This window comes from Arvicola amphibius, chromosome 9 (assembly GCF_903992535.2).
Source record: "Arvicola amphibius chromosome 9, mArvAmp1.2, whole genome shotgun sequence".
NCBI lineage: Eukaryota > Metazoa > Chordata > Mammalia > Rodentia > Cricetidae > Arvicola > Arvicola amphibius.
Window position 1 is genome coordinate 118629321 of NC_052055.2, and position 10168 is coordinate 118639488.

Sequence of the window (10168 nt, forward strand, 5' to 3'; positions counted from 1 at the left end):
TAACACACACAGAGGCAGTGTGTGGGTCGTGAGCCGGGGAGCTCTGTGCAGCAGCCTGCTACATCTGAGGGCTGGCTAGAGCCGCAGGTGGGAGAGTCAGTGCCAATCCCAAAAAGTGTGGACTGGTCCTCATGTTAGGGCGCCAGATGATGGCGGAATTTACAAAATAATTCTACACTAGTTCAGAATTATGTATAATAAAGGGTTATTTATTCAGGGGAGAGTCACAGATCACTGTCCTAGATCACAGTCCTCTGCATGAACGGGGAACAGGAACAGAGTCTAGCAGCTGGAAATGAGAGCCAGAAGCACACGCTTTACAGCTGCATTTATAGCATAAGAAACCACATGGGCTGGTATCTTAAAGCTATAGCCAAAGGAGCTCCCACAGCACTACCTCTTAAATGAATCAGTTTGCAGCTGGCACTCATTAGACCTGGACCCAGGATTGCTGTGAATGAGTTGAATTTGACACTTAGGTGGTTCACCACGCTGTCCCTGTACTTCTACTGGGGATTGAGGTTGTCCCATAGTTGTGCTGTATTGCCCGTGACCCACACTGGTCTGGGTATGAGGGGCACAGCATCCTGATAGTACCTGTGAGCTTCCTGACTCTAGGCACAGGCCTAGCAGCAGGGTCACAGGTGGTGGGATGGGTAGAGCCTGGTGGTCCTGCTGGTTGTGGGGACTCAAGGGTTGGACTTCAGAGAGCTTATGCTTTGTAGCATAGCTGACCCTGTCTCCTTCACCTGAGCAGCAGAGGGGTAGGGAACAGTTCCCTCAGCATTTTATTATGAGCTTTTCAAATGCATAGCAAGTTTTATAGCAAGTACTCATGAGACAGGCCTGGGACTTCGGTCCTCCTTCCTTAGGTCCTCCTTCCTTAGCCTCCAGGAGCTGGGATTACAGGTGTTTGCCAGCATGCCTTTTAGTTTTTGTTTTTGTTTTGAGAAAGAGTTTCCCTGTGTGTAGCCCTGGCTGTCCCAAAACTCACTAGCCTCAAACTCAAGAGTTCTGCCTGCTTCTGCCTCCAGAGTGCTAGGATTAAAGGTGTGTGCCACCATGACCAGCTATGTCCTTTCTTTTTTTTGGAGAGGGAATTATAAACGTTTGATAGGTTGAAGACATTGGCTTATGTTTGGAGCACCACCTTCTGCGGTGCAAGACACTGAGTAGGTGCTTCTGACCTGCAGCAGGGTTGTGCCCTGGCAGCTCTTCCTAAATCAGAACTACTGTTAGGTTAAAAGTGCACTGAGTGACGGCTCAGTGGGTTAAGAGCACTGGTTGCTCTTCCAAAGGACCTGAGTTTGATTCCCAGCACCCATGGTGACTCACAACAGTCTGTTACTCTAGTAACAGGAGCTCTGACACCCTCTTCTGGCCTCTGAGGGCACCATGAATGCATGTGCACAGACAAATAAAACATTCATACACATAATGAAATGAAATCTTTAATAAAATCATGCATCAACTACCCCAGTGGAGCATCTGAGACTAGCTCATCTTTCCAATGTGTTCAGAACCAGAGCTGAACAAAGCCGTGTAAGGGAAGGCCTGCTTTACAGTCCCATTGATTACTTGGTCGAGTGATCACTAAAAGTGAGCTGGGTGTGTGGGTACACCTTTGCACTGTGGTAGAGTCAGAGTATTTAAGTCTAGCCGTTTTAAATTGGGGGCCTTCTCTCTGGCTCGAGGGTATGTGGAGGTCTGTGCTGACTTTGGACACTAACCAGCTCACCTCTCTGGTTCTGCAGGACTGTGGTGCGGAGGTGCACTGCCCTGACTTTCACAGCCTCAGAGGATCGGGTCTTGGTGGCCGACAAGTCTGGAGATGTCTACTCCTTCTCGGTGTTAGAGCCTGATGGATGTGGCAGGCTGGAACTTGGACACCTCTCCATGCTGCTAGATGTGGTATGTGGTGGGGGTGGGGGGTTGGAGGAGGGGCACACAACACTGTCCACTGCAGCCAGGGCTTGAGAGGGGGCAGTATGGGGTCAGAGACAGAGAGGAAAGAAACATGGGACTCTTCCAGAGCAGGAGACTTAAGAATGGCATTGACAGGTGAAGTAGAGTACACTTCTGGACCACATTCCAGGCAATGTAGGGAGGTGGCGAGACCTTGTATCTTGCCATGGCTCGGCCTATAGTCTCCCCTCTGTCCCCTCCTAGGGTGTAGCCAGGGCTCTGGCCTCCAGCCTGTAGAACTGGGACAGACTGAGGTGGGGTGGAATCAAGGGCTGTGTGCAGTACCTGGCATGACTCTGGCTGCTGCTGTACAGTGTGGAGAGGGGAAGGGTGCAGCGGGTATGGGCGAGTGGCATTGGAGTTGGTCTCGGTGTATAGAAGTGTGGCTCTGGCCCTCATTTAAGCTGAGTAATGAGAACTGGGCTGGCAGTTCCCATTGCTCTTCCAAACTGCAGCTCCCTGAAAGAGGCCTTTAGAATCCAAGCATTCTCATGGTGCTTTGCAAGGCCACCCAGTGAGCGGCTCTTCTTCTACTGACCCCTGGTGATGTAGGCCCTGAGTCCTGATGACCAGTTTGTGCTCACTGCAGACCGGGACGAGAAGATCCGGGTCAGCTGGGCTGCTGCTCCACACAGTATCGAGGCTTTCTGCCTGGGACACACAGAGTAAGTGTGATCCTGTCCCCTACTCAGTCAGAGAAGTCTGGGTCTAATGATGAGGGTGGGCCAGGACTCTGGTATCTGTTGGTAGACTGTAGGGGCTCCATGCTAACAGCTACCTGAGACTCAGAAGAAGACCCTCCTGGGCCCATGGCTCCCTCAGTGTGACAGCTATGGACATCTAGGCTGTAGGCTGTGTGAAGCAGTTGCTCTGAGCTTATCTCCGGGGCTGTTGCTCCTCGGCCCTTTTCTAGTCTCACATTGAAAAGTCTTTCTGGGCCTAGTGACCAGTGCCTGGTGGCTGCAGGTAGTCGGGAGTCTGAGGAGCATCCTTTAGGCACTTGAGCTAAATGACTGGGTCCCAGGTCTGTCTCCACCTGTGCTCTCCTGGCAGAGCCTAGCTGGGAGGCCTTGAGCAGTGTGCTGTTGAGAATGGAAAGGGCATTATTGCAGACAGTAGGAAACCTGAAGGACTGAAATTCAGTTCTGAGCTGGCTCTTGGCTTCCTGTGTGGGGTGCAGAAGATCACCTTGGAGAGAAGGCTGGTGTCACTTGGTTTGGACTTCTACTTGGCCCATACTCCAGGTCTTGAGTTTTTGTTACCCTCAATCATGTCCTCGTCATCTCAGTGGACTTGGTGAATTCTGACCCTCAGCCCAGCTGGAATGCACTCCTGCCTCAGGATCTTGTCACGTGGTGATTCTTGGGACAGGAATGGTGCTTAGGAGGTTGCCCTCTGCTCCTCTTCCTTGCTTTCTGCTTGATGCTGCCTGCTTCCTTAGGGGGGTTCCCTCCACCCTCTGTCACTTGAATACCATGACTTCAGTATGGACAATTCCTGTTAGCCTTTAGATTTCTGCATTGCCAGAGAATGGACCCCTCTGTGGCCTTCTATGATATCTGTTTAGTTCAGCTTGTGGAGACTAGTTCCCACTTACTTGCTAAGAACTTGGGGTGAGTCCACAGGTTATTCCTCTTAGATGACCTAAGACTAGAACTAGGCATCCTAAGAGATGGCAGCTGTTAGTCAAAGACCAGCTGCAGGTCAGGCCTGAGTCAGGGTGGTGGCTTGCTATTGGTGTGGTGGGGGATAGAGGGAGCCATCCGGACCAGCATGTCATAGGAGTCCTGGGTCTTATGAGTGATATCTTGAGGTTTCCGTTAAGAGCTGGTAGAAGAGCAACCTTGCTTGGCAGGTGCTAGCGACGTACATGTTCATGGCCAGAAGGACTGCAGAGTAGATGTGGGAATCCTGGAGAGCCAGCATGCGCGGGTGCACTTCTGGTGGCAGAGTGGTTTCGATGTCCTGTACATTTAGAGGCTGTGGAGCTAGGCTGAGATTGGTGGGTAGAAGTCTTCGGTTGGGTTCCTTGAGGCACCAGCACTGGACTGGTCACATAGAGCTCCCTTGGGGTCTGCTTCGACTGCAAAGTAGTGTGGTTTTTCTCCTTCCTGTGCTGACCTTGAATGGAGGCAGGTGTGTGGGGCAGAGTGAGGTGATGTCCCCATGAAGAGCTGCATGTCCTACAGCAGAACTGGACCGTGCCACCCTTGGTCCAGATAGAATGCTGGGGATCAAAAGTGCCCAGCCATGTTCTCAGACCTGCTGGGATGGCTTGGGTCTACAGTGTTTTTCTTTTCTGAGAAATTCCTGGTGACTTATCTTTGCTTTCCACAGGTTTGTGAGCCGCATCTTTGTTGTGCCCAGTCACCCTGAGCTGCTGCTTTCCTCGTCTGGGGTAAGCGCTGTGTTTGCTGGGGTGGTCAGTGCTGTTCAGAAGATAATAGCCCCCAGCCTTTTGTTCCTAGTTAGGCTGCTAAGTATGTCAGTGGTAGCCACTAGAGGGAGCTTCTTCCTGGCTCTGAGTGGTCCCTTCCTTCACAGCTGTACATATAGTTTGTGTGCACATGTGTGTTCACCTGCCTGGTCCCAGCACAGCGGACATTGTAAGTGGATTAGCAGGGGAGTCTGGCCATATTGGTTCTTTTGTCCCTTGTGCCATGGGTTGTGTGTCTTGATTGGCCTATTTTCACAGAGGCTTTCCTAGGTGCTCCATGGCCTAATTGGTTAGCTGTTGGTACTTTGCTGAGACAAGGGAGGGAGCCCCAGATGTCAGCGGGGATGCTGGCCACACGCAGCCATGCTTGGGGTTCTGTGTTTCCACTCTTTTCCCCCAGCCTTTCTTGCTTCTGGGACAGGCCACTTGAGGCCACATGAGCCCTTTTGTCTGTGCACAGGATGGCACCCTGAGACTCTGGGAGTATAGGAGTGGCTGCCAGCTGCAGTGCTGTGACCTGGCCAGCCTACAGGAGCCTGCAGAGCATCAAGGCCACAAGGTAACTTCATGCTCAACTCTGGTACTGGAGCCAAGCACCTCCTATTGCTCTGATTGTGGGAAGTCATCTGTGAGAAACATTGCCTTGCTGTCAGTGTCTGATTTCTTCCCGCTTGGGAGAAACACACAGGACTTCGTTTTGAAGGTGTGTGATCACCTGATGGAAAGTAACTCACACCTCACTTCCCAGGGAGGCCTCCAGGCCTACATGGACACGAAACAGTGTTGGCTTAGAGCCTTACCTATGTTTTAACAGTGTGGTGGGGGTACCCTAGCTCACGAGTGCCTCTTGGCACCTGTTGTACCCATGCTTCCTCTGGCATCAGAGATATTCCTGGGTTTCTTAGCTATCTGCCTTAAAATTGGGTGACATGGTGTCTGCCAGGCCAGCCATTGGACATTGAACAGCAGGATGCTTTTTCTCACACATTGTGAAACTTGGGACTTCTAGAAACTACTTCTGGGTGTATCGCCTCCTGTCTGGGAAGCATGGGAGCCCATAGGACAGTTGTCTGATTACAGTCCCTCTTCCCTTATGTTCCTGCTTTCCCACCTGTTCTGTTGCTCTGGAGACAATCACAGGCCTGCAGGGAGAGCCAGGGTCACACATGCTTTGACATTATGAGGGAACTATGATGCTGGTTGGTGGCCTTCCCCTCTGGTGACATGAGAAGGGCATAGGTGATCTGTCAGCAGAGCCTGGTTAAGTGGCTTCTTTTTCTTGCAGGGATTGGCTGCATCTAGGATTGCATTCTGGGGACAAGAGAGCTATGTGGTGCTTCTGTGTGAGTGGTAAGATGAGAAGTTTTACTGTCATGGCCTGTGGCTGTGTCTTCAAGTGATGAAAATGTGGGTGGCTGTTAACTCTGCCGAGTACTCTTAGGGAGGCGGGCTGGGGTCCTCTAATCTGCCCTTTCTACTTAATTATCTAAAGGGTAGCTGGGAGCTTATATCCACGAAGGAACAGTTGCAGGAGATTCCACAGGCCAGTTCCTCTCAGAACTGATCCTGCTGGAATCTGCCCGAGAGTTGACGCCACAGGGCATAATTAAGGAGGACCTTCTGCCCTTTCTCAATGCCAGGGTAGACCTCTAGTGCTCTGCATTTCCTATGATAGCTCTTAGCGCTCCTTAGAAATAAGAACATAGGTTGGAGGAGAGAGAGAAGCTCCTTAGAGGCTGGCCTCTCTATCAGTCAGTGATTCTCAATCTTCTTTTTTTTTTTAAAGATTTATTTATTTATTATGTATACAACATTCTGCCTCGATGTATGCCTGCACGCCAGAGGAGGGCGCCAGATCTCAGTACAGATGGTTGTGAGCCACCATGTGGTTGCTGGGAATTGAACTCAGGACCTCCGGAAGAACAGCCAGTGCTCTTAACCTCTGAGCCATCTCTCCAGCCCCTCAATCTTCTTAATGCTACTTCTGAACTATAATTTTGCTACTGTTATTAATTGTAATGTAAACAAACATCTATGTTTCTCCTAGTCTTAGGCTACCCCTGTAGGAGGGTGGTTCGACCACCAAAGGGGTTGCTACCGACGCAGGTTGGGAACCATGGGTCTGTACGCTTAGGGTAGGGCAGCCGTTTCACTCTTTGTCCTCTGTTAGTTCTTGGTAGTGGCTTTTAATCCCAGCACTCAGAAGGCAGGCAGATCCCAGCATGAGTTTGAGGCCAGCCTGGTCTATGAAGAGAGTTCCAGGATAGCCAGAGAAATCCTGTCTTGGGAAAAAAAAAAAAACAAAAAAACCCAAGTTGCTCCAGAACTGAAGACAGTAAACACACATCATCTTACAGAGTTTGGGTGACTCAGTTGGCTTCTGGCTCAGGGTCTGCAGGGTGGTAGAGGCAGGCCTGGTGCTAGGCTGGGTTGTGTGGAATGCTACCGTGGGCCTGGGGTTGCAGTGGTGACCAGTCTCTCTCTCCTGGAAAGCGTTCCTGTGGTCTTCATCTTCCAGCTTGATGCCAGCAGACAGCAGCTAGTGTTCAGACAGCAGCTGACTTTCCCTCATCGAGTGTGGGATGTCGTCTTTGAGGAGACTCGGGGGCTGTGGGTTCTGCAAGACTGTCGGGATGCTCCCCTCGTGCTCTGGAGGCCCGTGGGTGACCGGTGGCAGGTGAGAGTATGCAATGTCTCCACGTACTGAGCCTGCTGTGGGGTGGGGTGGGGCAGGCTGACACCCCAACATGTACTGGTGAAGCCAGCACTAGGCCTGATGTGGGTGTGCCCTTCCTTTGTGCAGGAGGTGGGGGTGGAGCTTTGCTGAGTACTGATGGGGTGGAGGGAGCAGTGTGGGGACATTCCCACCAATCCCGTGAGGCAGGCCGTGGGTGAGGTAGGCCAGCACCCGGAGCTCTTTGTAGCTTCCTGTGCTCAGCTCCTGGGGCTGAAGGCTTTATATGACTAGCCTTAAAGATAGAGAGCCTGTGCTCTGCTAGGCCTCTGCCTGCCATCTCTGGGCTCTGGTTTTGGTCCTGACCCTGCTTACTTGTCACCTGCAGGCTGTTCCTGAAGATGCTGTGTCCCAGAGACTCGGCAGCCATCTCTGCAAAAACTGGGCCATGCTGGAAGGTGCGAACTCGGTTAATTCTGTAATGCAGATAAGACAGCAGGAAGCGAAGGGGCTTCACAGACAGAGGAGATGCTGCCTGGTTAATGTGCTAACAGGAAGATGCGCTGCTGCAGGTTCAATGAGAAGCAATTGAGGCTGTGGGGGCCGTGTGTCCTGGTTGGCGTGGAGCTTCCAGGTGTCCACTGTTGTATTTACTGGACAGAGAATGGTCATTCAAACAGGACCACCCAGACTCAGCCTTTTATGAAACAATTACTTAGACAAGATCTTACAAAGCTAAGTCTTATTAAAAGTTAGGGTTTCTAAAGTCTACAGGATCTGATTTGAAACTTGATTTTAGGGGCATTTGTACCAGCTGTGAGCTAAATGCCCTCTGAAGCCTGCCTGCAGGCTCACTTGCCACAGGGCAATCTAGTGGGCACTTTCTCAATTAAGATTCCCTTTTTTCAGAATGACTCTAACTTGAATTGAGTTGACATACGAGTTGCCAGGACAAAGTGGGAAAGGGTTAGTGTCCTCTGACCCAGTCTGAGTCTGCATTAGGCCTTCAGGGTGGACCCAGGCTGGTCACTCTGAGAATTCCTGACTAGCCTTTTAAAGATAAAATTGTTGTGTCTCAGAGACAACCTCTTTAGAATCTTTCTTCATGTGAGGTGAAACTCAGGTTGTCAGGGATGGCGGCTGGTTCTGAGCCAGCTGGCTGGCCTCCCACTGCAGTTCCTTGTTCTCTGCCTGTTCTGGGCTTTGCCCAGTCTGCTTCTGTTGAGGGTTACCTGGGCCTGGCTTCACTTCTAAGATATTCCACACACAGATAGGGGCATGGATGGATGGAGGTGGAGAACCATGCTAGCCTGAGTATCCTGAGCAGTGGCCTTGGCTGCTAGAGGTCAGGGAACCACATCCACCTCAAGGTAGGGTGACATAGGGGCACTCTCTGGCATGCAGTGCTGACTGTCCTCCGAGTGTGCTACTGCCAATACCACCCAGAGCCACACACCTTGCTGTCATTCCGGTGGGCTCTGTAGACTGCCTACCATCCACTGGTGTTGACTGGCTGGCTGGTCTCAGGTTCCCCTTGGGCAGTGTCTGTCCCCGCTCAGTAGATGGTTGGAGGATTCAGGTCTCACTTCTGTGCTACTCCCCTGTTCAGGACTTTTTGTCAGTGAATGAACAAGAAGGTGCAGACAAGATGTCAGCCAAGACCTTGTCTCTCCTTCCACTTCCACCCTTCCCTTCACCACATTCTGTGGTCCAACCTAACTCTGGATCCCAGGTGGTAGGGGCACGTGGGCCTTCTCAAGGTCTGTGAAGTGTCAGGGAGGCGATCCTGTGAGAGGAAATGGTGCTGGGCTGTGTTCCAAGTCACTTCACCTGGCGTCTGTTCTGTCCTTGTCGTAGGCGCTGTTGGTGCAGATGAGGGTTTCCGCAGCCTCTACAAGGCCACCTTCGACAACATGACCTCCTATCTGAAGAAGAAGGAAGAGAGACTGCAGCAGCAGTTGAAGAAGAAACGACAAAGGAGTCCCCTCCCATTGTCCCCAGAACAGACCAAAAAGGCGTGCCCGGGGCAATCAGCCCTTAGTTGCTGACCTTGGACTTAGTACAGCTCTCAGCCCTGAGGCTTCATGGGTCGCTCTCTCTTCTCCCTCCTGCCTGATTCATCCATAAGGAGGGAGATCATGGCAGCTCAGTCCCCACCGCTAGCTCCACAACCGTCTTTGTCACTGAGCACAGCCTCCTGGTTGCAGGGGCACATGGTGTTAGCCTAGCTAATGATTCTTCAGAGCTGCATGGAAGCACCTTCACATTGAAGGATACACTGACCTGCAGCGCCACGTCCATAAGTCAGTGCCCACGGTGCTGTCTCTGCAGATCTTCTCTAGGGAGGTCTGCGGGCAGGACGGGCAGGACCTGCCTCCATGCCATTGCTGTGGGCTCTCTCCAGGTGGAGTACTGCATGACTCACACGTAGCTGCTTGCTATTGTGGGGCAGATTGCTCTGTACTCATAGCCACATGTGGTGAGGGACTCAGTTCAGGCCAAGCAGAGCAGCGTGTACATCCTAGGGAAACAGGGATGGCATTGGTGCTGGAGCAGACCTACCTTCAGGGCAGATGAGGATGCGATCTGGGCCAGGCCTTGTTTTACAGGAATGACCAGTGATGTCGTGGTCTATTGCTTTGAACTCTGCACACACTGCAGAGTAGCAGGGGATCAACCGAACACAACATCAATAAAGAAACTTTGCATAGCTTTTTGGAATGTTTAGCAGCAGCCTCCAAAACTGGTCTTAAGACATTCAACGTGTATAGGATGAGATGACTTAGCTTAAATAGTAGTTAGAGGTGTCGCCCAGCTCTGCCTACTTAGCATGTTATGTCCCTGAACAGCCCTGGCCTGGGGAGATGCTTGGTGAGTAAGAGCAGCTGTGAAAACAGAAGACCTGAGTTCAAGTACTCACCCATACAGAAACCCTAAATCTGGAGCTGCAGGCCAGGGCAGATCACAGGAGCTTGCTGGCTGCTCAGCCTAGCCTAAATGGTGAACTTTCAGATGCTCAAAATGAACAGCAGAAGACACCCAGTGTCATTCTCTGGCCACCATGTGGGCACACACCAGTGCATTCATGGCAT

General features: G+C 51.6%; 1 protein-coding gene across 2 annotated transcripts in view; it reads left to right on the forward strand.

Annotated features, from left to right (window-relative positions):
• Positions 1-9786, forward strand: part of Wdr4 (WD repeat domain 4) — a 30997-nt gene extending 21211 nt beyond the window's left edge. For both annotated transcript variants that reach the window (XM_038343967.2, XM_042055785.1), the window contains exons 4-11: positions 1755-1911; positions 2518-2630; positions 4303-4363; positions 4863-4961; positions 5688-5752; positions 6896-7079; positions 7465-7534; positions 8934-9786. In XM_038343967.2, the coding sequence (XP_038199895.1) occupies positions 1755-1911; positions 2518-2630; positions 4303-4363; positions 4863-4961; positions 5688-5752; positions 6896-7079; positions 7465-7534; positions 8934-9124 (940 nt within the window). In that variant the 3' untranslated portion in view covers positions 9125-9786. The remainder of the gene's footprint in view (positions 1-1754; positions 1912-2517; positions 2631-4302; positions 4364-4862; positions 4962-5687; positions 5753-6895; positions 7080-7464; positions 7535-8933) is intronic.
• Positions 9787-10168: the final 382 nt, after the last annotated feature.